Source organism: Callorhinus ursinus, unplaced genomic scaffold, assembly GCF_003265705.2.
Source record: "Callorhinus ursinus isolate GAN/ISIS: 27379988/994484 unplaced genomic scaffold, GSC_fseal_2.0 scaffold19, whole genome shotgun sequence".
In the NCBI taxonomy this organism is placed as follows: Eukaryota; Metazoa; Chordata; class Mammalia; order Carnivora; family Otariidae; genus Callorhinus; species Callorhinus ursinus.
In genome coordinates this window covers 18,835,454-18,863,271 of record NW_027397081.1, presented here as the reverse complement: position 1 = coordinate 18,863,271, position 27,818 = coordinate 18,835,454, and the positions used below count along the sequence as shown (strand labels likewise).

Sequence of the window (27,818 nt, the reverse complement as noted above, 5' to 3'; positions counted from 1 at the left end):
GGGAAAGCTGGCAGAGAGCACCCTCATCAAGTGATCAAGAAAGGGATAACTAAAACACAGTGACATAACCAAAACATCACTTCCATGACAGTCCCGTCAGAGTTTTGTATCCCGAATCTAATCACGAAGAAACAATCAGACAAAGGCAAACTGTGGGACAGTTTACAAAATCACTAAGCTGCAATCTTCAAAACTATCCCAAATATCATGAATGTGCAGGAAAGATTAAGGAACTGTTCCAAACTGAATGAGACTAAAATTAAACATGTGATTCTCAACTGGATCCTCTGGGACAACTGGACCTCCTTTTCCCTTCAGGGTGAGATGTTTGCTGGCCAAATCAACCCTGATCTCCAAGGCTTGGGAAAATCTTCCTGCTCTGAAGTAGTGTCAGACATAATAGGTTCTTTTCTTTTCTTTTTTCTTTTCTTTTCTTTTTCCTTTCTTTCTTTTCTTTTCCTTTCTTTTTTAAACTATGAAGCTTTTGTGTCCACGGTCCAGTCCTCATTTCATGACTCTGAATCCAGAGCAGATTGCCATGGGAGGACACCATCTTGCATTGCACTCAAAGTCTATTTTTCATGTGACAGTTATTATGCTCCTTCCCATAGGCTGCTCCACTGTGATGATGCAGCTGCCCCCCAAATCATATTTTCTACTGCACAGAGCACTATACAATGCTCTCTGGTAAATGAGTGAGCTCTTCTTTTAATTTTGAATTTTGTGCATTTTCCTTCCTCTTTGTTTTTGCTTCTGAGTACAACCGTGTGATGTAGTTCATGTAGCTCTTAGAGTGGAAAGCTGAAAGAAAAATATGTCAAAGATGACCATTTATTTTGAACAATACTGCACCCATTTATTTGAGATGCTTTGATTGCACATGGTATTTTTAGGTTCATATGTTAATGGCTTAAAAAATCAAATCTGAAATTGATGCATATCATAAATGGTCTGAATGCATTGTTATGGGCCGATTTTTTTAAAAAGTCTTTTTACGTAAATATACTAATAAACCTGAAATAAAATATATAGACATTTCTGCTATTAAAAAAAACCTGAAAAAAACCCCCCACATTGTATTTAGCAAATTTCATACTGAAAGTAACAGGGCTTATGGGAAACATAGGGTTGGGGCAGATCACTCAAAGCCCATGTAACTCTATATGCAGGGCTGGAGACAGTTCCAGAGGACACCTTTTAAGTGAGTAAAAATAGTGAAGTTGAAATGCTGGGTTGGTGGGAGCCCAGGGAAGGAGGCTGGAAGTGCAGGTTGGAGCTCAGTTGGAAGTAGCCCCTCTCACAATCCGTGGCCAGCCCCTAGGGATGTACCTTTCTGGGAAGGGAGCCTTGAGTGAAGGTAGTCCTTTTCAACTTTCTTAAAGTTGAGACGCATAAGGCTTTCTCCTTGTTCAACAGTTAAGCCGAGGGCTTTTCTTTTCTTGCTGAAAGTTATCATTCTACACCCACTGTTTTGGTTCCCCTTGCTTAAGAAAGATGGCATAGGAAACCATCCAACTAACATGTCATACTGACAAAATTCTCCTACTTGCCAGTCGAGGACAAGAACACTGACATTCTAGAAACATGTGCGATACAATAGACTCTCTGCGCCTTGCACACACTTCCCTCTTCCACCCCCAGTTCTCACGGTTTGCCCTCTTCTTCTCCTGTCCCAGCTAGTACAGCGATTCTTTCCACTTCACACCTTACTGGGTCAAAGCGGTCAAAACAAAAAAAAAAAAAAGGCAGAGGTGTTGTGAAAGGCCAGCTTCCTACAAAAACCTCAATGAAACCAATAGAAACTAGCAGCTAAGCTTTTCTGCCTAGCTTGCAACTCTCAGCAGGTGGAATGAGTTAATTTGCAATGGAGGAACCAAAATGGTTGAAAGAAAGGTAGAAGATTCTTGCTTTCTTGTAGTACCAGATGCTCTGTACTAGATTTTTGTCAAGAATACACACATGCACACATGGGCATGTGCACATACACAATCTCCTTTTAGAAACTCTTCCTTTCACTTTCTTTACATATTTTGCTTGAGAAGCTACAATGGAGTCATCAAAAGACCCAAAATATGTCTGCTTGAATCAGTTAAGCCTTGTGTTCATTTATTCAACACAAATGTATCGACACTCCATTGGCATCAGGCCCTGTGTTAGAATCTGAGGACACAACATAGATAAACCCAGCTACTCACCACCTGAAGGAGGACTGTGGTAGCTAAATCAACACATCAGAAATGACCAGATGGTATGGGGTGTGGAAAGTGCTGGATTGTTAAGATGTATGTAAGATCCCCGGAGCACAAGAGGGACATATGGTCCCAGCATGTGCCTGCATGTGACATCAAGAACTCATGGATGGCTTCCCATGGGGGCATATCTGCAGCCATAGGAACTTCATGGTCGCTAGTTTTCATTTTTGGAAGGTTTACTTGTGTTCTACGAGATGATTTAGGTTGATTGACTTTCTAGTGTTAAAAATCAGACTTTGATTTTTACCCTCCTCCTTAAAGGCAACAAATTAACCTCATTTTTCAAATTTGAGGTCATGTAATTGACTTACTTTGGCCCTTTTTCTCTTGGGATGATGTTTCTTCATTATTTGACCTGGATTTGTAACTTTCTAGAGTGTGTTCTGAGATTTCGTTTTCTGCAAGAAAAGAAAACTATGTTATTAATTTCGAGTGCCCCAGACATCACCTATATGTACAAAGGTATGTTTGAATAAGACGAGCCCTCTGTCTGCACAATAGTGGACTTACCACTCGCCCCTGCATACCTCATGTCCTCATTCATTCCGAGAATTGTTTTTGTTTTTTGCTCTGATTCCTACAGGCACTGCGCTAGGCAGCGTAAGAGTTGTGGGAATCAAATGACCACAGATTAGAATCAAGTATTGTTCTCTGAGATGGGACAATTCCAGTAGCCCTTAGAGAACTACGGGGATGAAGGATTAATGGGAGATTTTGAAACAATACTGTGGCATTTGCCTATTGCACAGGTAGAGCTGAAAAACCAGACCCTGTCTCTAGGTCTGTTTATGATGAAAGTTAGTCCAGCTGAATATATAGAGAGATTGACATCAAACTAGAAGAAGTTGTATTTTCAGTAGGGAGAGAGCCATTCAAAAGGGAAGTATTTTGCCTTGGGACATAATGAGATCTCAGCTACTTGGAGATGTTGGAGTCGTACATGGCTTAATCAACGATGTCCAGCACCACTAGAATGCGAACCACGTGCGTAATTCTAAGTTTTCTAGGTGCCATGCTCAAAGAGCAAAAAGATGCAGATGCAATTAATTTAATAATTATTTTATTTACCTAGTAGATCCAATATATTATTATTAGACATATTACATTCGTGTGTGTGTGTGTGTGTGTGTGTGTGTGTGTGTGTATTGAGCTTTCAAAGTTGGGTGTCTATTTTATCCTTCCAGCACCTCTCAAAAGCGACTAGCCACATTTCAAGTGCTCAATAGCCATATTGTGGCCACTGTATTGGGCAGCATAGGTCTAAATAATCACTCAGAATTAAGGAGGGGATTTATCCTGGTACACACAGATGGAATGAATTGAGTAGATGGTTATTCTGGATAACTTCTAAGGTCCCTTCCAGCCCTGATATGTGTTGAATCTATGCATTTTAATAGGTACCTTCCATGGTAGATAAATTATATATGTATATATGGCATATATACATATATATATAGTTGCCAATGATAACTTTTTAATCAGAATGCTTAGGAAACATTACTCACATATTATGGGTGAGGGAAGCTGAATACATTCTTTCAAAGTAAGAACAGAACCCAAACAGTCTATATTCAAACTTTGATTTGCTGTCCTTGGAATATGAACTCCTTGAGAGCAGGGACCTGGTCTCTCTTGTTGACAGAAGTATCCCCCACGCCTGAAACAGCGTCTGGCACACAAGAAGTGCTCAATGAATGCTTTCTGAATGAATGATTGAGTTTTCCACTCAGGATCCTTTTGTGACTAGAAGCTTTTATAATTTAATGTCAATTCCCAGAGCTACTGTAATTTCTCTTGGTTACGCACTCTTTGATTATAGCCCCTGGAGATTCACATTCTGTATTTACTGCAAAACCAACAATTGCTTATTTGAATGGCAACACTTATCCAACAGACTGTGCAGCATCTAACAGAAAGGCTTTAGTTGGCAGAATTTCCTTTGTCTTAGCCCCGTGGTATGGCGCCTTGGAGCGCCCCATCGGGTCCTCTGCCACTCACCTCTTTTCCACACCACGTGCGCTTTCCGAAGCTTCATTATGAAGAGCTGGACAATGATGAAGAGTATGAAGATGAGGAAGGACACAAGGGTGAGCAGCAGAATGCCGTTTTTCCTCCTTATCACCCCCACATACTGAAGACTGGCTTCTGTACGGAAAATGAAATGAATTTAGACAGTTCAAGGTTGGTTTGTTTTTGTTACTGAGGAATTTGCACAATGCTTTCAAAATGTAGTGTCGGCTGATAGGCAACTCGGGTAAAAAGAGAGCTTTACCCTGAAGGGAAAGAGATTCACATTATTTATTCTCTGAAAACAAGCCAACGGGCATACAAACAAAGCAATTCTGTGAGGTAATTTGAAAAATGCTCTGAAGTTACATAGAGATTGAAGCTGTGAGGTTTCATTTGTAGAGAAAACACGCAAGAATATTGACTTAAATTATAGTCAGGGGACTTAAATGAGCTGTAAGGACTGATTTTTTGGCAAGGTGTAGTTAAGCAGCAAGAGGTTGTTAAGGAGTGTGAAAAACTATGCAAATAAAATGAAATCCATGAATGTTGGCTAGGTTAAATGTGGTCCTACGTGAAGGCCATTGGACATAAACTAGGTGAAGATCTTTCTAAACCTCACATTCTGATTCTATGGGCTCTAGTTTTGCCCAGATGTCCTGGCCCCCTCTCAACCAACAAGCAGTTAAGGAGCACTAGCTTTGTGTACAACATCGTGCTTGGAGCTGCATAAGACATGGTTCCTGTGCTTTAGGGGTAGTTCTCTCTCTATGGCAACAAATACATGAATCAACAGAAGTCAGAAATCGATGCCAAATTCTAGATCCATATGTGTTAACACCATAATGTGCTCAGGGATTCAGAGGCAGGAGTGGTCCCTGAATTAGTCAGGAAGTTCTCAGTGAAGACCTTGGCCTTGAAAGAAGGGTAAGGAGAGGGAAGATGAAGCCTTTCCTTTCTTCAGGGGCAGTTCAGGTCGTTGAGGGCAGGGCAGTCAAAATGGGATGATGTTGTCGGAGAAAAATGTGTGTTCTTCCTGGGACTTTAGAGACAGGACTGCAGAGGCAGGGGATGGAGGGCCCTTGTTGGAGGCTTTGAGGCTCCCACTCCGCGTGGTAGACAGGGAGAGCCACAGATGTTTTCTGAACACAGGTGTGAAGAATGCAAAGGGGTGTTTTGATCATAGTCCTAAAAATGGACCACAGGAGGAGAAACTGAAGTCATAGGACTTGTGCAGGAGATGATGAGGGTCTAGATCAGGGGTTGCAGTGATAGTCGACAAAATTCTGGAAGAGGAGACTCAAAAGTCTTTGGAGATGGACTGATTTTCTATGTGTTTGTGTGTACACACATACACAGGAATGAAGGATGACACCAAAATTTGGGGCCTGTGTGATCATTCGGTTGAGGTGGTTTTGTGGGAAAAGGTGCTGTTTGGTTTTTAGTGATGTTGAGTTCAAGGAGATGGCAGAAAATCCAGCAACAGGGATGTAGGAGATGGAATGAAACAGCAATTAATTCTCAGGGGCCTGTTCTGGAAGTGTAAATATGGAAATCTTCTGCCTCGTGGCAATAGGAACAACCCTGGGAATGGGTAAACTCTTTAAGAATTAAGGGAAGAATCAAGGATGGAGAAGTAAAGTCAGAAATGTATCCACATATAAGAATCCAGAGGAAGAAGGGAAGTTCTCTGATGGACACAGAGAAAGAGTGGTTGGCAAAAAGTCACAGAACCAGGCAGAGTGTGTCAAGGAAGCCAGGGAGACAACTAAGTCAAGGAACAAGGGAGTGATTAACCAATAGAGAGGTCAAGAAAAATGGGGACTGAAAAAGGCCATTGGATTTATTGATTAAGAGGTTAAAATGTCAAGTGTTTATTCTAAATGCTATGGGGGATGCTTACCACTGGCCAAGTCAGGGTCTTGAGTGGTTTGTTCTTTCTCTTCCTTGTCACTCTCGGTTGTCCTAGAATCTTCCATTACCGCAACTAAGTTGAAAGAAATTAAGACATGATACATACATATGACTGTATATGAATAGTGTGTATATATACACAGCCATCCCAAAGCAGCAGAGCAGCTTTGGAAACCAAACTAAGTTGTCCTCCTTAAAAAAAAAAAAAAAAAAAAAAAAAAAAGGCCATTTTTGAACCACTGACTTCTTCCAGAAATAGTTGCAAATGGCTGATTTCGCCAGGCTCATTTCGCCTTATTTTTAAAAGGTAGATGTTTACAGAACACCAGCTCTGGGCTCAGCCCCAAACAGAGCATTCGGCAGTTTTCTCACTGCAGCTCTGAATAGAGGCTTCTAGAAGCTAAGTACATTGTCTGAAGTCATGGACCTGATACGTGACAGAGCCAATGCTGAAATTCAGAATGCAAAGTGCACTGTTTTATGCTTGCTTCCTGAATCGGGCCAATTAGAAGGTCTTCAGAATGGTGCAAGATAACACCAGGGCATGGAAGATCGGCATCCCAAGCAGCCTGAGAAGCAATGATTTTTATGTTGAAAAATAGGCTCCCTTGTCATTCAAACCTCTGCTTGCCTCTCCCCCTTAGAAGGGGCATATACTGTGATGCTTTTGCTAGGTGCAAGAAGCCGTAAACATGAAAGATTGCGTTTTCTGATTCTGTTGCTCATCCTCCCTCTTCCTGGCCTCCACCCGTCTCTTGCTTTTTAGCCCATTACACAGCGCCACTGTGTGGATCCCGCGGGGAATGAAACCACCCGTTCTGCTGGAAATGGGTATTATTAACAGTAATAAAATCGTAGAAATTGAAAGCTGAAAGGAAATTTAGAAACTGTATTAAATCTTATCTATGAAAAAGCAGAGCAGAAAATTGGGTTGTTTAGGGGCGCTGTAAGCCAATTTAAAGACAAGTAGATTCTAAACATGCTTAAAAATACTGGATTATTAAAGCAAGTGTTACGGCTGCGCCCCTTCCGATCATTTTCAATTTCCATTGCCCTTCAAAAAACTGGATGGTACATATTGTTTTTATCGGTGTTTGAAAGCCCCAAACATTTACCTTTAAGTGTTATTCCAGATAAAAAATGTTTAAGAACGTGATCTGATACTCAGAGCTATGAACATGATAATGATATGAAAGCTCTTATTCCACTCAAGGAAATTCCTGGAGACACACTATTTGAAACAAAAAAAGAGGACATATAGGAGTTTATGCCCTTTTTGGATGAAGCTCTCTTGCTCGAAACACCATTACAAATGAAAGTATTCATACGTGTATTTATTCATTTATACTGCATTTTCTTTTGTTTTTTTTTAAGATTTTATTTTTTATTTATTTGAGAGAGAGAGCACGAGAGTGGGGGAGGGTCAGAGGGAGAAGCAGACTCCTTGCTGAGCAGGGAGCCTGATGCGGGACTCCATCCTGGGACTCCGGGATCATGACCCGAGCCGAAGGCAGTTGCTTAACCAACTGAGCCACTCAGGCGCCCCTACACTGCATTTTCTGAGTACCTGCTAGTGTCAGATACTATGCCAGGTAAAATACAAAGATAAATACATGATCATTGCCCAGAGCTAACCGTCCAGGGGGTTCACTGTCTAAAAAACTGGAATTATAACCCAGGCTTTCTAAATTCTGCATTTAGAGTTCAATCCTGTCATCAAAAACTATCTGAGTTCTTGACAGCCAAGTAACTGATATGCTTTCAAAGGTGATTTTGTTATTCAATGGCAAAAGGCCCCACATCTCCAGATCCTGCTTCTTTGCCCGCTGTTGCTGAAATCAAGTCTTTATTTTGTGTTTGGTCTGTTCCGGATGAGAAAACAAAGAAACGAGTCTCTCCGTAAATGAATTCAACCTTGCCCTTTACTGCAGAGGAAATTCAAATGTCACAGTCGCATGTGCACGTGTGTGCACGTGTGTGTGTGTGTGTGTGTATCAAGCAAAATAGCGCTGAACTTACAAGGTATTAGTTACCCTGAAGCCCATCCCACTAAGGGAACACTGCTGGTATGGAGCTCCTCCAAGACAGCACTAAGCTAGAGCCAGTGCAGGGTGCCCTGCCTAGTCTTATTAAAAGTTAAATTTTCAGCGGCTCAGTCAGTTAAGCGTCCAACTCTTGATTTCAGCTCAGGTCATGATCTCAGGGTCCTGGGATGGAGCCCTGTGTCAGCCTCCATGGTGGGTGTGGAGCCTGCTTGAGATTCTCTCTCTCTACCTCTCCTTCTGCCCTCCACTCCCCACCTCTCTCTCTCCCTCACTTAAAAAAAAAGGTCAAAATTAAAAAAAAATCTTAGAAATGAGAATTGGAAAAATGGCCCTTTCCAAAGAGGCATGATTTTTTTTTTTTTTTATTAAATCTTAATGGGTTGACACTTACCAGTACTAGTGGGCTGCTCAGGGTCTTGAGAGGACAGGGAGCTTTTCTCCAGGGCGTCTGAAGCCGTCTCTTGATCCGTAACTAGGAAAGGGGAAAAACAGAAATCTGCAACTACAGAGAACAGTCTCACCCACATGGTGCTCGGGACAATAGGTTGGAGAATGTATGTGGCTGCTACCTGCTTGTAAGGTTCTGCGGAAACCTCAGCACTACGTGTTCTACAGCTTTTGCTCTGGTTTTTGAATCTCTATCCTGCTGCTAGCCCATCTGCTAGGCTGCCTGGCTGAGAAGGACAGCAGGCTGCATCCGGAGCACTGTGTTTCACAATAGTATGCAAAGGCTATTTGCTGTCTCTACCTCCATCTACCTGTAAGTCCTTCTGTCTATCTGCCCAGTCACCTATCTCCATCCTTATTTATTCGTTAAGTGGCCTTGGAGTCAGTCACAGGTTGAATTCTGATGCTGTTAACTTACTTGCTGCCGAGTGAGTTTGAGCAAGATGCCCAGTCTCTTGAATGCTCAGTTTTTCCTTACCTGTAAAATGGAACTACTAACGGCATTTATCGTTGGAGTTTTTTTGCAAAAATTAATTTTATTCATACAACATGCTTAGCACAGTGCTTTGCTATTTATTAAGCACAATGCTTACAAATGTAATATTGTATAATGTGAAACGATGTTTGGGGCGCCTGGGTGGCTCAGTCAGTTAAGTGTCCAACTATTGATTTTGGCTCAGGTCATGATCTCAGGGTCGTGAGATCAAGCCCTGCATTGGACTCCATGCTGGCCGAGGAGCCTGCTTAAGATTTGCTCTCTCCCTCTGCCCCTTCCTCCCTTCTCTCTCTTTAAAAAGCAAAACAGAACAAACAAAATAATGTTTGGGGATGTTTCCACACATTCAGCTTAGCATAGATTTGACCAGTGAACAGGCCTGCAACCAGGGAGTGTATAGAAAAGCTGTCTGAAATTTTATAAATATTGATACTGATATGTGACAGGTGGGTAATGTTTTTATGGAATCTGTGAGTGCTTCTCAGCTTTTTATTTTTTTAAAGATTTTATTTATTTATTTGACAGAGACACAGTGAGAGAGGGAACACAAGCAGGGGGAGTGGGAGAGGGAGAAGCAGGCTCCCGCTGAGCAGGGAGCCCAAATGCGGAGCTCGATCCCAGGACCCTGAGATCATGACCTGAGCCAAAGGCAGACGGTTAATGACTGAGCCACCCAGGCACTCTGAGCTTTTTATTTAATCAAAGAAAGGGAAAGAGAATCTCAAGCAGAATCTGCACTGAGCACAGAGCCCAACGCGGGGCTCAATCTCAAGACCCTGCGATCATGACCTGGGCCAAAACCAAGAGTCGAGCGCTCAACAGACTGTGCCACCCAGGCGCCCCAAACCTAATTGTTTTCTATTAAACCAGATACCAAAGAGATTTCAGAATGAAAACCAGTGCCATTTTTCTCACTAACATTTTGGTGTTGCAAAGTACAGTTATTTTTCCACACAAATATACCATTTCTGTTTCTATGTAGTGGTTAATTATTTTTTAAATAAATAAGTATTTAAACATTTTTCAGTTTTAATTTCTAATATGTAAATATTGACAGATACAATTCATTAAGTAAAAATTCTTTGGGGTCCTCCGTTATTTGTAGAAGTAAAGAGGGGTCTCAAAATCCATAAGTTTGAGAACTATTGCTCAAGTTTTTTTTGTTTTGTTTTGTTTTTTAATCCCACCTCCAGTTAAGTAATAGGAAATCAAGATTCTTCATTTGGAATACTAAATAAATGAAGTAAATCATTTTGAAAAGGGTCCGATCTATTCCTGCTCTGTTCTCCTTCTCCAAGCATCACACTTCCACAAGCATCTAAGTGTGGATTTTTCAAAGGAAGACACCACTCACATCCCCAGATATGGTGCTTGTCTGATCTTTATTTTCCCAGGTCCTTCCATGCAGAGTGTGGGAATGAAAGGGGTCAGAATCCTTACTTGTAAATGTGTTTTAAAGCATCGTCAGCTAATCAAACTTTTTAAACTTCTTGGATGAACAAAACGTGTGTAATGCTGGTGCAGCCACTCTGGAAAACAGTATGGAGGTTCCTCAAAAAGTTGACAATAGAGCTACCTATGACCCAGCAATTGCACTACTGGGTATTTACCCCAAAGATACAAATGTAGTGATCAGAAGGGGCACATGCACCCCAATGTTTATAGCAGCAATGTCAACAAGAGCCAAACTATGGAAAGAGCCTAGATGTCCTTTAGCAAATGAATGGTTAAAGAAGATGTGGTATATATATACAATGGAATATCATGCAGCCAGCAAAAAATGAAATCTTGCCATTTGCAAATGACATGGATGGAACTAGAGGGTATTATGTTAAGGGAAATAAGTCAATCAGAGAACGACAATTATCATATGATCTCACTGATATGTGGAATTTGAGAAACAAGGCAGAGGATCATAGGGGAAGGGAGGGAAAAATGAAACAAGACAAAACTAGAGAGGGAGACAAACCATAAGAGACTCTTAATCTCAGGAAACAAACTGAGGGTTGCTGGAGTGATGGGGGGTGGGAGGGATGGGGTGGCTGGGTGATGGACATCGGGGAGGGTATGTGCTATGGTGAGCGCTGTGAATTGTGCAAGACTGTTGAATCACAGACCTGTACCCCTGAAACAAATAATACATTATGGGTTAATGAAAAGAAAAAAAAAAAACCATGTGTAATATCTGTATGTCAGCGTAGTCACTTGCCGAAGGGAAAAAAAGCCATTTAACATATGGAAGCCACCAACAGCTGATATTGGAGTTGCTCTTCGAATACTTAATGGAGATCTGGCAGTGAGTGCTAAATAATAATCGATAGTTAGATAGAAATAAAAGTTAAGTCTTATCCTATTATTATTAGAAACATTTTATGGCTATCATTTTGAGTCCTATAGAACTATGGCCATAATGGAGAAGAAACTGTGATTTCCCCTCCGGAGTAATTTTTGTAGCTGGCCTGAACAATAGCTGAAGAGTAAAAATATGTATTTTTCCAATATCATTGGTTCTTTTGTTTAAGAATCTATTCAGATTCTGGGGCGCCTGGGTGGCTCAGTCGGTTGAGCGTCCAACTCTTGGTTTTGGCTCAGGTCATGATCTCAGGGTTGTGAGATGGAGCCCTGCATCAGACTCCACACTCAGCGGGGCATCTGCTTGAGATTCGCTCTCTCCCTTTGCCCCTTCCCTCGTGCTCTCTCTCTCTCTCTCTCAAATAATCTTTAAAAAAATCTGAGTATCTTTCAGGAGCAGCCCCCCGCCCCGACCACGTGCTATGCTCCGCTGACCGTAGAGGCTGGAGGGGATGAGTCATGGAGAGGCAGGGCTATGTGTCAGATTATAGTAGCCAGCCCAGTCTGCGAGCCTGTCTTCTAGATGCGGCTTCCTCAAGACTTGCTAGTTTTGGTTTGATGAGAAAGTGACTGGTGGAAAGTGTGCGGTAGTGAGGGAGCCACAGCAGCAGCCCTCACAGGACTGCAGAGCGCTTTTCCCATGATGGTGTTCTCTTTAACCAGTGCCTTGCATTTAGCAGTTATTTCATGAACAGCTTTCTCAATAAATGTATCCTCATCCAGCAGCCCCTTCCTTTGCTAGTGTGAGTGAATCCTTGCACTTGAGGAATTCCTTGTACACTGAGAAGTACCTTATAAAATAACGAAGGTCGGAGTCTTATTAATTATAGATGCGTGATTCATGTTACTCCTTATTAGATACATGTTGACTCACAAAGTTTTCTAGGGGCACCTCGGTGGTTCATTCGATTAAGCATCCGACTCTTGATTTCGACTCAGGTCATGATCTGAGGGTCATGGGATCGAGTCCTGCTTCGGGCTCTGTGCTGGGCATAAAGCCTGCTTGAGATTCTCTCTCCCTCTCGACTCATGGTTACTCTCTCTCTCTCTCAAAAAGAAAGTTTTCTAGAGTTTCAAAATTATTATTTTTTGCTTTTGATGAGGGAATCGGAGAACACATTCTGAAAATGGAGGCAACGCCTCTTCACATTTACTATTTGGCATTTTATTTACTAATATTTGTTCTGCCCAGAATAGTAACATGGTTAAACTAGAACCTGCGAAACAGTTATAACCAAATAAATCTAAAGGGGAATCACGGCTTGATTTGACTGTGTGAGTGTTTTATATTAACATAAAATAATGTTGACAAGTTTAGGTTTATTTCAGTTGCTATTATCTCCTTTTGGGTTGACTACAAAGGTAAAGTATGCTTCAGATGACCTTTCTGAAAACATGACTGCAATAAACTGGCCAAGTTATGCCGGCTGGCATTATCAAAAAGCAAGCATAATGCTATTTGCATATGGCGCCCTGCTAGGCTTTCTGCACAACTGGGGGTCCGAATGTTGGAACAGGTGCACCATGACGCTCAGCTGGAGAAATTTCAATCATTAAAGGAATTTGCTGTTGAGGAGAGCTTTGTGGACAGTGATCTCGCTCTGAAGGACTCTTCCCATTCCATTTAATTTTTTTTGACAGTGTAATGTTAAGGTAAATTAAATGAAAAAGACAATCATTAGTTCTTCTTACCCAAGTCTTCAGATCGGAAGGGTGCTACCAGTTTTCTTCCTTGTAGGCCTTTGTGTCGGATGACGCAGTCTACTGTTGAGCTTTTGTCCAATGTGTGGACTCTGAGGATGCTGCTGCTGTTACATTTCTTCCCATCAGTTTCAAATTCATGGTGGGTTTCACCTATGGAGCGGATTAAAGAGGTGCATGAGGTTGTGGCTACTTAGTACCCTTGGGTGGGTTTGGTTCTCTCAGGGACCGATGGCCTTGACATCTTGGCAAAACTGTTAGACTTCTAAGTTATTCTAGATTTGGTCAGCTGCCTTGTACATGCTTGGCCCAGTCACAGGGGGAAGCAGCTGAATAGCAGTGGTTAGGTTTCTGTAAGCCTTCACTACTGGAAAAAAATCCAAAGCTTATCGTGGTTACACAAGGACAGCCTGATGTCGTCAAACACAAAGACCCAAGACCTTACTCAGGGTGAATGAATAAGGCAAATGAAAGGAGAGGTCTTATAATGATGTAGAATTGTCATTGGACCGGATCTCTCTCTGATTATGTAAAATCCAATGCAACATACGTTACAATGTAAACAAACTATAAACACTTCTCAAGCATGACCATTAGTTATCTTGCTTCAGTCAATTGAACCCTGCTTTATCAAAGTGTAGATTCTTTGGTACCCTAATATTTTTTTAAGATTTTATTTATTTATTTGTTTGACAAGGAGATAGAGTACAAGTAAGCAGAGCAGCAGGCAGAGGGAGAGGTAGAAACAGACTCCCCACTGAGCGGGGAGCCCGACCCGGGACTCCATCCGGAGGTGAGTGATCTCACCGCGAGATCGCCGCGAGATCACGACCCGAGCCAAAGGCAGACGCCTAACCGACTGAGCCACCCAGGTGCCTGGTACCATAATATTTTTATTGAGGGTATGACATCGTAGTGTACTTTATAAGGAGGAGCCTACCTGTTCCAATATACAAGCATTATGTTAAGTGTATTTTCAAATTTATGGCTGCTGAAAAGTTCAGGCTGAGGGAATAGCTATATCGTACCTATATATGAAATTATGTTGAATTTTAAGAAACCGTAATATCCCATTTTAGGTTTCTACTTTGTTTTAAGTATAGGCATGTAATCATATTATTTGTGATAGGTTTTCAAGATGAAGGCACAATATCGATAGGTTATAAAGTTAATTTGGAAAAAACTGATAAATTACTGAATGTTATTTTCTGGCACCTGATACCACCAGAGGGTGCCAGAGGATTTAAAAATGCCTTGGAAGTTTAAGTAGGAAGGAAAACAAAGGAGGAAAGAGCACCATGTCCCTACTTACCATAGAGCTCTATGCCATTCCCTAAAATCCAGGTTATCTGCGGAGGGGGCTTACTTCTCACGGTGGAGCATTTAAGTGTAACGTGTGGTTTTCCATTTTGCATTCTGATAACTGAAGCTTCTAGAGTTGGCATGGAAGGTGTTGCTGGAAGAGAATTGATTTTTCTTTGCTCAGTGAGCAGGTCTACACATCCCAGTAAAGCATGGAGTCTGATAATCTATAGGGATCATTGTAGTGTATGGTCTAAACAAGGGGCATTTTTTTTTTTAACTTGATCTTCCCCAGAATACAGTTACAGGGCTTTTATGTACTTGTAAAGCTACCTTGGCAGTAGTCCACATTGCTTGTTACTCAGTGTATGATTAGTCCCTAGAAATTCCCAATGGTGCAACAGTTTTCACATTTGTTATCTGACTCTATTTGATTGGTAGAGTAGTAGGTGAAGAGTACAGACCTGAAGTCTGGTTCCATCTGCCACCGGTTATTGTAAGCACCATTGTATGTCCCTCAGGTTTTGGTGGATCAATTTCCTTGTCTGTGACACGAAGGAATTGTTTTATGAGTTGGCTGTTTCAGTTCTAGACTTGCACGAGTGTCTGACTCAAAGTGAGTGAGTTCTGTCCCCTCCTAATAGCAAAGATGCATTTCTCTTACCAAGGGCCCATTTGTCCTTATTTTTCCTATTCCTGTCCTGGAAAAAGAGTTGACCCTTGAACAATGTGGGGATTAGGGGCACTGACACCTCCCCTGACCACCACACAGTTGAAAATCCATGTATAACTTTTCGCTCCCCCCAAACTTAACCAACAGCCTACTGTTGATGGAAAACCTTACTGATAACATGAAGAGTTGATTAACACCTATTTTGTATGTTATATGTATTCTACACTGTATTCTTACAATAAAGTCAGCTAGAGAAAAGAAAATGTTATTAAGAAAACCATAAGGAAGAGAAAATATAGTACCAGACTGTATTTATTTAAAAAAATTTGCATATAAGTGGACCTATACAATTCAAACCTGTGTGGTTCAAGGGTCAAGTATACTTTTTAAGTAGGCTAACTTCTTCCTCTTTCCCATTCTACTTCACACTTTGGTTCAGCACACTTTCACGTTGATTTGCTCATTTATCTGCCATTGAGACATTGCAAAGTCAGCTCCAAGTATGCACGGGATGTGTTAGCTGGCAGTAGAAATATGGAAAAGATAAAGCCCTTTGAGGGGCTAACTGTCTGGTGATAGACTCAGCCGCTAAGCTGTTAGTTAAAAGATCATGCGTTAAGTGTAGTGACAGACGTATGCGGGGAGTGTGAGAAGAGCCTACAAGGGCACACAAGCAGCGTGAGCCAGAGTGCTCTGAGCGGTGACCAGTAAGGTGGGCTGAGTCCCATCGGTTCTCAATACCCCTAGGGAGCCATTCCTTCCCAGATACTTTGTCACCGCGCCTTTACTTTATGGCAGGCCCCATGCTATATTAATTCAACAGAAGAAGCCTAAGACATTCATTTGTGATATGTGGAATCATGTCACTTAGAGATCAATAAATAATGATGTGTATAATTGATCTGAATTAGAGATCAATAAAAAGTGATGTTTATAATTGATCTGTTCCATCACAAAAAGCAGAAAAGTAAAGACAGCAAGGCTTACACTGAATACAGTGGATCATCCACAGAACCGAGTGAGTCCCAGGAGGCTGTCACTTCCTATCCACACCTCCCAAACCCACCTCCCACCGGAGGAGAGGACCTGGTTTTGGCAGAGGATGTGAGCCAATTGTCCGGTGCAGTTACCTCTGAATTCATTCTATCTTAGGATATGCTGTTGTTAGGTTCTACTTTATTTACACGCATGTTTTGCTGCTTAGACTAGGGTGCCAACTCCTTGTGGGTGGGGATCATGCCTGATTCCTCTTTGACTCCTTGGAGCTTAGCACAGTGCCTGGCACATAGTAGCAGCTTATCAAGTATCAATTCTCCTTTCTCTTAGTTCCTTAGACAGGAAACCTCATTGATGCCAAAGACAAATTTCACAAAGTCACATTTTCATCTAGGGCTCACCAGTCAAAATACTCCCTTCTGTTTTCCTTTCAACAAAAGTTGGTAGAGGTGCCCAAGAAAATGCTTTGCTCTAGGCAATATTTCTAACTAAAATGTGAAGTTTAAGAATGATCTGTCCTGTTCCTAAGTCTGTCACTCCCGTGCTGGGTTTGCTGGCTGTCAGGCACCTACCTAGCACGATCACCTTTACTTCCTTTGTTCTCACGGAGTTGCTGTAATGTAAACACTTGTACACGCCTTCATCTTGCTGGGTGACATTAAGCACGCTGATGGAGAGCTGATTGGTGGAGTGATGAAGAAGCTGGTATTTGGAATTTTTTAAGGCTGGACAAGAGGGAAAAAGAGTTGTTAGGAAGAAAGCGATCAGATGAATACAGTCTCTCAGTGGACTGATTATTTGCAGGAATAGTTTTTGAATTTCACACTTTGACGGAACAAATGTCACATCTTCGATTGAGCTGCCTTCCAAATTCTAGTGTTCCCAGCTGGATGCCTCTCAATAGCGCAACATTTGTTTAGGAAATGAAATATTTTGATACTGGGATCTGCGAAATAAACCATTTGCTTTTCTTGTGCACGTAGGAAATTAACACTATGCTGGTGAAGGGTTCGGGGTACAGGATGATTAATTTTTTTTTCATTTTTTCACATTATGAAAAATGCCCCAGTAAATTTACCTCTTTGAAATCTGATTGATTTGAGGTTGTCCTGTCACAATGGATGTGAAGAATGGAAGATAAAATGCATGGCTATCCCTGCACTATCTAAAAAGCACTCCATTTGGGTGCCTTTTAATTTTAAAGATTTCATTTTTAAGTTAATCTCTACACACAGTGTGGAGTTTGAACTCATAACCCTGAGATCAAGAGGTGTATGCTCTACCGACTGAGCCAGCCAGGAGCCCCTTTTATTTTTAATTTTTTAGAAGTTTGTTATTATTTGAAGTTTCCTAAAGATTATAGCAAGTGTTTGGGTTTTTTTTTCTGTTGTTGTTGTTTTGTTTTTTGATTCTATATTGACCTGGGATTTCTGTCTTAGGTCATAGGTCCCTTAGCAAACCAGAGTTTCTTGAAATGAGTGGTTTTGTCTCCCTCTCTCTCTGGATTTGTAACATGAACAAGCCTAAAATAGTTAAAGCCTTGAATGGCTGACCAAGAAAGGTTGTTTGTCATCTGAAATAATGGCTGTGTGTCCTGGGACACTGATGGTACCTGAGCTAGAATTCAGGCATCTGAACCTCAACACTATTGACTTTTAGAGCCAGATCAATCCTGGCCTCGCTACTCATTTGATGCTAGATGCCCCCTGCCCTTCTCCAGATATAACAACCCAAACTCTCTCCAGACATTGCCATATGTCCCCTGGAAGGCAAGAATGACCCTTGACCCTCAACTGTTGGTTGAGCATCACCAAGTTCAGTTAAGGTACTCTGATGTAGAAATTTGAGAGTGCCCATCTTCTCCCAGTTTACTAAAAACCAAACCAAAACAAGAGAAAGCATTATTTAACAGGAATGATCTCTACTCAAAGTTTTTCTCTGAGAACTTTTAACAATTAACATCTACTTACTTTATTGGTTCTAAATAGTTTATTTAGCTTGAAATATATGGTTAGTTTATGTTGGACGTAGCGGCATGTAATAATGTTTCATAGCATAGGGGCGCCTGGGTGGCTTAGTTGGTTAAACTTCTGGCTCTTGCTTTCTACTCAGGTCGTGATCTCAGGATCCTGGGATCAAGCCCCGTGCTGGGCTCCACACTCAGTGCAGAGTCTGCTTGAGATTCCCAACCTCTCTCTCTGCCCCTCCTGCTCATGTGCTCTCTCTCTCTCTCTCTCTCTAAAATAAATAAGTAAATCTTAAAAAAAATGTTTCATAGCATATCAACTTTTTTAGAGGCTCTGCTTTTACAAAACAGAATGAAATTTGCTGTTTTGGAGACTTTTCCAAGTATTTGGCAGTTCAGAATATTAAATGGAGATATACAATGGTCTCATTATGAAGGGGAGGGATTAGTAAAATCCTGCCCAAAGAGATGAGCTAAATAGACCTTTAAGAATCCCTTTCCTTGGGCGCCTGGGTGGCTCAGTTGGTTAAGTGTCTGCCTTCTGCTCAGGTCAGGATCCTGGAGTCCCGGGATCGAGTCCCGCATCGGGCTCCCTGCTCAGCGGGGACTCCCTCTGGCCCTCCCCCCTCTCATGATCTCTCTCTCATTCTCTCTCTCAAATAAATGAATAAATTCGTTAAAAAAAAAAAAAGAATCCCTTTCCTTAAGAAAAAAACCAAACCATGTGAGTGTGTGAGGTGATGGATGTTAACTAGTCTTCCTGTGCTGGTTATTTTGCAGTAAATACCTAATATTAGATCATTGTACACCTTATACTAATAAGGTGTTACGTGTTTATTATATCTCAATAAAACTGGCGGGGGATGAAGGGGCTGGGGGGAGAGTGCCTTTCCATCTCGGGCATCTGGGACTCAATGTGTGTTTGTGAAAATAGGAATGACTGCCCTCCCTTCCAAAGTAGTGGGCCCTGTCCGTTGCTCAGCTGCTCAGCAATCTTGCTTTTGTGCTGAGACCAACAGGAGAAAAGAGGATCTCTGCAAGGGAGCTTTGTGAGGTGACTATGAATTGCTCAGAGGGAAAACGAAGCAGCCGGCTCCAGATGTGGGGCAATGGTGTTAGCTGCAGGAGGACAAAGGGCCTCAAGTCTGTGTGCAGCCTGTCGTTGGTGCTGTTGGCAGTTTCATGGGTGCTGAGAGTAAAACAGTGATGTGGGGGTGAGGTGTGGGCATGGAAAGGTGCTTTGTAATTGAGCCCCCTTCACCAACCATTCCGGTGGGGTTTCCATTTCAGATTTCCCGTCAGAAAAAGCAGCCCTGTGTAAAGTAATAGGCCTCTGGGTGTGATCCCCATGTAATAGAAGGTGGGCCAAGCCCACTGTTTGGGTGACTCATGTTGGTTTCTATCCCACCAACTTGTCTGTCTGGAAAATCCCACAGGTTGAGGTCTGGTGGTGATTTTTTTTTTTTTTTCACTTACCAGGATGCTCATTTAAAAAAATGGTGAACCCTGATGGGGTCAGCCACTGCAGGGAGGTGGTATTCCCCTGAGAAATGACACACTTTAGGGTGAGTGTCTGGCCTTCCTCCACGGTGACTCTTTCTCTGTGGTTAGTCAGAAAGGCTTCTGCAGAAGAGAGTTGGGGACAGTCAGGCTGGCATGGGCCAAGACACACTCCCAAGGCACGGCAGGGACTTATTCTCAACACAACCTCATTCATTTATTCAGTCATTCATTATATACTTTTTTTGGTGTGTGTGTGTGAGAGAGAGAGAGAGCACACGGGGAGGGGGGCAGAGGCAGAGGGAGAGGGAGAGAGAATCCTAAGCAGGCTCCATGCTCAGCATGGAGCCCAATGTGAGGCTTGATCTCACGACCCTGAGATCATGACCTGAGCCAAAATCAAGGGTCAGATGCTTAACCGACTGAGCCACTCAGGTGCTCCTCATTACATAGTTCTTAAGAAACAAAACCCGAATCAATACAAAGGAGCAAACACCGTACGTAGGAGCAGTAAGATGTCTCCTGAAGGAGGTCTGAATGAAGGGCTGGGATTTTGATAGGAAAGAAGGAAAATCGTGAACAGTATCTATTGGGCACTTGCTCTCTCATATGCCAGGAACTCTGCCAGGCCACATTAACCTATATTTAATTTAACTTTTTGAACTAACCCTATGAAGAAAGATTTATTTTGCTGGCTCTCTAGATGAAGGAATAGAGACTGAAGTTCACACAGGTCCTGGGACTGGGAACTGTACCCATGTCTGTGGGCTTCAGAGCCCATGGTCATGTAACTAGGTCAGATTGTTTAAATAATGAGACCCCAGAAGAGTCAGCCTTTCTGGTCTCAATTTGTGAGACAAGTGACTTGTGGCTTTAAGTATAAGCTGTGTATCTAGGGGCGCCTTGGTGGCTCAGTCGGTTAAGCGTCTACCTTCGGCTCAGGTCATGATCCCAGTGTCCCGGGATCGAGCCCTGCATCGGTCTCTGCTCCGCGGGGAGACTGCTTCTCCCTTTCCCTCTGCCTGCCTGCCTGCCTACTTGTGATTTCTCTCTCTCTGTGTCAAATAAATAAATAAAATCTTAAAAAAAAATAAGCTATGTGTCTAGGATTCCAAGTGGTGTTCACAGGGAGTAGGTAAGCCCCACCTGCAAAAGAGTTTCTATGCTAGAGGAAGAATGTTCTAAGATCTCTTCCAATTCAATTGTCTACAGAAACACTTTCTCCAGGCAAACATGAGAGTCTAATTTCCCAAAATCACAACCCCCAGAGAATGATAAACAATTGGTTGTAAGCAGCTGCAAATGCAATCTCCCAAAAAGGAAATGGATAAAAAATAAAATAAATTGGCTTTACTGCTGATTTGGCACATTTATTGCCATCTGTTATTTCTTCAAGTTTTAAATTAAAAAAAATTCTTTTTTTTTTCTGAGGCCTAGACAAGTCTTATCAATGAAAGTACAAAACATTTCCATAAACAGAAGAATGCTGTGGGGTTATAAATTATGAATAGCAAATGCAATGAGTTTTACTGCATCATCTTAGACCTTAAAAAAAGAAGAGAGAGAAAGAAACAAGGAGTTTATTTCCTTGTGATAAATTTCAAGTATTAGGAAATGCTTTGGAGAGCCCTGGGAATTAATTGGTGTAGACTTTTTAGTTTGTTCCATTTCTAGGTCATTAATTTCAATCTAGCCTCTGGCAATAATAACCCAGAATTGTTGTATTGTATTTGTATTGACGTTCATGGGAAAAAAGTTTGCTTGAGTTCTAATGGAAAAATACCCGTATCATCAGCCTATACTGTAATGAACAATGAAGAGCCCATAAAAAGATATTGTGTTTTCATAAGAGCATTGAAGCATAAGCCCAGAATTCTGCTGAGGTTGGGTCGTTTGGAAATATTTTCATCTATAAAATCAATCCATAAGTGAGTAATAAAGATAATATTAGTAGAGATGCTTTGAAATGACAGTGGAATTTCTTCTAAGGTTAAGGAGCTTCTGAGCCAAGAAATTAAATCTAGAACTATCTACCTTCCATTGCTTCCATAACCATTCCCATCTTGATTCTTGCTTTACTTTCTAGTTCCTGTGCATTATCCTGCTTCCCACAGATTGAAGTTTCTAGAGGGCAGTGACTATTTTATATTTCTCTAAAATTCATTCCTTACAGAATGTATCACAGTGTGAGCTTGAAAATAATGGTTTAATACGAGCTTTCATGATGGCAGCATAGAGCAGGTGATGGACAGATATCTTTGGTCTCCTGTTGTTAATAAGAATACTGAGAGACAGGAGGGAAGTTACGATGTTGAATCCGTGATAGAATAAAGACCACTGTTAAAGAAACATGCCCTAATTTCATCCTTCAGGCCAGAAGTTGATACTAAAAAGTTTTGCCCATGTTCTTACCTTTGGCAAAGTGATTGTCTAGACAGGAAGCCTGCGTTTGGGGAAATGGGAGTGGTGAGATTTATCTGTAGCCTGTTTATGAATAAATTGTCTTCCATTTTAAAGATGTCTTTTTCTTAGGATGTGTGTTTTTGAATTAAGTTGTTATGTGATTCTTACAATGTTTAAAACATTGTAATGAAATATAGGGTGGTTTTTTAGCACATGCTAAAGAATTGTATCTCCTAAGATTAGTGTTTGCTCTTGTTGAGAATTTAATATCAGTCTGCTGACCACAACTATGAATGCCTGGGTTTCACATGGAAAGGGCTGTGTTTGAGGCATAGAATAATTGCTGTTTCCTCTTCTCTGCTCCAAGCCTTGCCTTTAGCTTTACAGGCTGATTTCTCTTTCAGTGTTATCATGTAGACACCATGTTTGATTTAGAGACAGGAGATCATTGTAGAAAGGAAGAATAGCCCCAGAGAGAAGCCACAGACACACACTGCTTCAGCTGTGAGTGCTTACAAATGTTGTTCGGTGTGTCTAGCTCTGCTAAAGGTTAGGAGACGAAGATCCCTGTACCTGTATTTTGATGGTACGTCTTCTAAGGGCAAGTTCCCCAGGATTCTCTCATTGCCGTTGCAAACTAAACTGGAACTCATCTTTTATATGTATATATTTTTTTGTCTAAGTTTGGAGTCAAACTTTCACCTTCTTTGTCAGAAGGAGGGGTGTGGGTTACCTTCCTTGCTCACCACTTCCTCCCCTGCAGGCTCTAAAAACACAGATATCCTTATGCACCCTTAGCCTTTCTCGTGTAGATCCTGAGTGTTGTGTGCCTACTTCCTAGGCTCCCTGGCTGGGCTTCAGAGTTAGCACCTACATGGCTCCAGAGATGCTAAGCGTGCAAAGTGTGGCAGTGAATAGCTATGGAGTTTCTCCTGGGAGGTCCTCCCTTACTGCTGGCGGGTCATGTTTACTGAGTGGATTATTGACTTCTGACCAGATTCGTCCATCCATGCAAGGCCATGTGTTAAATGAGGCTGCTGGTTGACTCTGGGGTTATAGATTGTGACTGGTTTATATATGGAAATAGAACCTCTGCCCTTCATCATCTCCACCCCCACCTTCATGAATTGATGGTCTTACCAGTTCAGTGGCTTCACCCCAAAGCACATGTGACTGACCCTCAAGCAAAAGGCTAAGGAGCAGTCACAACCACCTACCAAAGCATGCATAGAGGAAACCTATGCAGTTCTTAAGATTCCTTTTGGTTTTCCCCAAGATTTTGGGAGTTGCATTGTCTGATCTCCCCTCTACAAGAGGTTAGCATGGTAGACTGAAGAAAGAGTAAAATGTTCCTTTTCCCCCCTTACCTTAGTAGCCCATGATTGCATGCAATAAATTTAAAAACTCCAGAACAGAACAAGTCTATTCTGCAGGGACCCCAAACTTGTCATGTTCCATTGGAACTCATCATTTCTAGTGTGTCTCCCTAGGCTCCATACACACCTAGCACAGATAGACCACCTGCTCTGTTCCACTGTTTGCTTGTATCTAATGTGGTCACCAACCACGGCCAGGTCCAGGCTCAAGAAGACACTTTGCCTTTGTCCATGCTGTTCTATTGACCTGGATACTTTTTTTTTTTTTTTTTAGAGGCGGGGGAAGGGGGCAGAGGGAGAAGGAGAGCAAGAGAATCTTAGGCAGGCTCCATGCCCAGTGAGAAGCCCGAAACAGGGCTCGATGCAGGGCTTGATGCAGGGCTCCATCTCACGACCCTGAGATCATGACCTGAGCTGAAATCAAGAGTCGGACACTTAACTGACTGAGCCACCCAGGCGCCACCAGCCTGGTTACCTTTCTTATCTCCTCCAAGACTCAACTCAAATTATACCACTTTTGTCAAACCTGCCTAACCAGTCTTTAGCCTCCTCCTTCCCCCCAATGACCTGCCTTCTCCTCCAGATCCCTAAAGGTTTTGAATGGACTTGGAATATAGCACTTAGCACAGTGCTTTATATTTGGTTACAAGTATCTCTCTGCATGGAGATTGCAAACTTCTCATAGAGAAGTTGTTTGCCATTCATTCATTTTACAGTCCCAGGACCTAACACAAAGGAAGAGTTAATTTAATTTAATTTTTTTCCAAAATAAGATTTTAAGTATTGGGCGCCTGGGTGGCTCAGTTGGCTGGGTGTCTGCCTTTGACTTGGGTCATGATCTCAGGGTCCTGGGATCGAGTCCCATGTCAGGCTTCCAGCAGGGTGTATGCTTCTCCCTCTCCCTTCCCCTCCTGCTTGTACCCTCTTCCTCATGCTCTCTCTCTCTCTCTCTCTCTCAAATAAATAAAATCTTTTTAAAAAAGATTTTAAGTATAGTTGAATTAATGGCTAAAAACGTGGACATCTATATATTCAGTAATAAACAGTGTAATAGGATGCCAACTTGGCTCAAAAAGTGGAAGTCAGTTAAAGGCTTTAAACTTTGGAATAATTGAAAACATTCTAATTTTAGCTGTCTAAATGTACTTTTCCTGAATATATGAGCTGTTTCTTTAAGCCACTTATTGAAGAAACTAATATTATTTATTACCAAATATTGAATTCATATTAAGTGCCTCAGAGTATAGGGATGAAAAAAGAAAGCACTTAATTTAATTGTATAAAATAGGAAATTGAAATACTACATAAAATAGGAAATCTAGTTTTTTAAAATTGTGTCATTCAGATGCAGTTCTCTGGTGAATGCAGATTTAGAAGGATGGGTGCATTACCTGAAACATAACTATAATTCAGTTCAATATTTGGAAACACACACAACAAGCAAGCAATACATTTAGGCATGGCTTCTTTTTTAAGACTTTGGTACAAGTTGCAATCAGAGATCTAGAGACACCTACACCCTGCCCCCCTTTTGATCAGGAATAATTTGACCTGTGCTAAAAAGGTAACAGTGTCTTAAATTTTTATCATGCTACATTAGAATTCAGTAAGCATCCAAGATCAAATTTGAGAATTATAATACAATGTAAAGTATAACTGACTGAAAAAATAAGCAGGAATTTTCCATGGGGCTCATTATTATCTCTGAACTAATGAAGAGTTAGAGCACTTTGCCATCTTCAAAGTGCTTTCACATTTTGAAATTTGATCCCTTTAAAAATCCAGGGAGTTCGGCCGTTGAACATTATTAATCGTCTCTTCATTTCAAGATGCAGACACTGAGTTTTTAGAGAACTTAAATTATCTGGCTAAGGCTTATACAGCAAGGAAGCTTTTAAAATCCCACACTGATGCCCTTCTACCTGGTATGCACTTAAGAGACAGAGCCTAATGAGCTTGTTGCATTTTGCCATAACATATACGCCACAGGGCACATGCTACGGTGGCCCTTCCTATACTTATTAGCAATTGAACAAGAGATTAAATAAAGCAGTAACATCCCTGCATGTATGATGGTGGTGTAGCTTGGAAAGTAATCACACACTTACCTGGGTTGTCTTCTTGCTGTAGGTCCTCTGTGAATGCAGTTGACTGATAGGTAGATTTGGTAAAATACCAGGTCAACTGAGTATCATCAGAAATGAGCTCGAAGTCCTTACCTTGTAAGGGGAACCAGGCCAGCAAGCTGCAAAGTCTCCACCACATAGTGTGCTGTGCTGTTGTCACACTTTGTCAACTTCCTCTAGATTCTGAAATGAAGGGAGCAGAGTGGTTTCTTTTGAAGGGGGAGAGGTAACAGCTCCGTGACCTCATGTGTCTCAATGCCTCCCTTGGCTCTGGAAGCCCCCTCTTGGCTCGCTGCCCCCAAAATACCTCCGGGTGGAACATTTAGGGGACCGCATGTGTCATCTCGATGGTGGAGAGGTGTGAGTGATGTGTTGGTGGCACAAATCATTCTGCCACACGTGGGTAGTACTGGTAAATCAACTAGGTTGTGAGGCTTTTCGGGGGAGGAGGGGTGGGAGAGAGATTAAAATTTCCCTGTGTGGTGATGTAAACTGGTCGTCACTTCTCTAGAGTATTACACCATGATAACAGGACAATTTTGGCTGAACCTTTGTGAATATTTCATTTCTGACAACTGTGTATAATGGTTGTCAGGGGCAGAATTCATTCATTCACATTATTTGATCATTTAAAGAATCTGTATCAGTCTACCCTACCCACCTATCCATTCATCCACTTACCCATCCATCTACATCTATCCAGCCATCTAGCATGGATTGTTCTAAGATATCCTGTATAAAAGATAAATTCCTTGTTTTTAAGGAGAATATGACATAGTTGGGGGTGACAATAGGCAAATGAACCATTTTGGTTTTTAATTATCATTAATTGGGCAAATTGAGATATACTATTTCATTTTTTCTAGGCCACACAACAAAATACTAATTTATGGTTAAAAAATAGTCTAGACTGCAATGTTAGGAAAATTATAAAGGAAATAATTGTCCCTGGTTCTAATTAAAATGATGGAGCACCTGGCTGGCTCAGTTGGCAGAGCATGTGACTCTTGATCTTGGGGTGGTGAGCTCAAGGCCTCACTTGGGTGTGGAGATTACTTTAAAAAATAATATAATAAAATTTAAAAACAAAAATCACTGTTGTTACTCTGTAAATGTACTGATACTTTGGGTGAAGAAAATTTTATCCATCAAAAATGTCTTTCAAATATTTTACCTTTTTTCTTATTTTTTTTTTAACAGATTTTATTTATTTGAGAGAGAGCAAGCAAGAGACTGTGTAAGCAGAGGGAGGGGCAAAGGGAGAGGGAGAAAGAGAATCTTCAAGCAGACTCTGTGCTGAGCGTGGAGCCTGATGTGGGGCTCAATCCCATGACCTGGAGATCGTGACCTGAGCTGAAATCAAGAGTTGGACACTTAACCAACTACCCAGGCGCCCCTCAAATATTTTAGCTATTTTAACAGATAGAATGAAAAGAGGAGAGAAAATAGAATTTTCTTGTAGGGTGTAATATGATATAAGGTAATGTTTCCCAAATTGTATGATGATAGAAAGGCCTTGGGCTTCCAGCCAAAAAAAATGCAGTTTGCTAGGGTCAGCCCCAGAGTGATTAAATCAGAATCTCACTTGAATGAGGATCCGCCCGTGTGTTTAACAAGCTCTCTGGGGTATCATACGGCAAGTTTGAGCAACACGGACAGTATTCTGGAACAGAAATCAAGGTATGTAGCAGCTAGCCCTCACTCTGCTACCCGCTGGTGTGACTGGGGTCAGAGAGGAGTCTCCATAAATTGCTTGTTGACTCTATTGACATATATTGACTTGCTTATGGAAACAGGGAATGGATAAGTTGTATCCGACCATTTTTTTTTTTTTTTAATAGAGAACTAAGGAGTTCGATTGAAGTGATATAGTCAATGGCAGAGCTGAGAAGACAAGCCAAGACTTCAGTCTTTGGTCTGATTTTTTTTTTTTTGGGGGGGGCATGAAATTCCCTCCAGTTTTCATATTTAAGGCTCTCTGGTGTCTAAGCATTTGATTATCCTGGTACTGTCATGTCCTTGCTTTAGCGTGATGCATTATTTCTGTACCCTGTCTCCTACCTCCTTAAGAAAGCCCAAGGAACTGGGTAGAAGGTGTCTCTTTGGGCCTCCCATGGCAGATGTGAATTTCTCACGGTTAGTTTATAATTTCTCACATTTTTCACCTGGAAGAGTGCTATTCCTTATAGGATCTCCTAATGCTTCCTGTCAAGGCACAGAAGGAAAGGAGTTTACTTCTGGTAATATAACATGGGCCATGAT

General features: G+C 41.6%; 1 protein-coding gene across 4 annotated transcripts; it reads right to left on the bottom strand.

Annotated features, from left to right (window-relative positions):
- Positions 1 to 148: 148 nt before the first annotated feature.
- On the bottom strand, positions 149 to 27,818 carry CRTAM (cytotoxic and regulatory T cell molecule). 4 transcript variants are annotated; one of them, XM_025893402.2, is made up of 11 exons: positions 27,618 to 27,818; positions 25,650 to 25,739; positions 19,628 to 19,774; positions 16,758 to 16,910; positions 14,527 to 14,670; positions 13,206 to 13,367; positions 8,610 to 8,690; positions 6,163 to 6,246; positions 4,251 to 4,397; positions 2,564 to 2,650; positions 149 to 801 (listed from the first exon to the last, which is right to left on the bottom strand). In XM_025893402.2, exons 2-11 carry the CDS (start codon positions 25,693 to 25,695, stop codon positions 671 to 673), a joined length of 1,182 nt encoding a protein of 393 aa, XP_025749187.1. In that variant the 5' UTR covers positions 25,696 to 25,739; positions 27,618 to 27,818; the 3' UTR covers positions 149 to 670. The 4 variants fall into 4 exon arrangements, with proteins under 4 accessions (XP_025749187.1, XP_025749186.1, XP_073759968.1 ...); XM_025893401.2 differs by lacking the exon at positions 27,618 to 27,818 and adding an exon at positions 25,864 to 26,617; XM_073903867.1 differs by lacking the exon at positions 27,618 to 27,818 and having other exon boundaries at positions 25,650 to 26,617.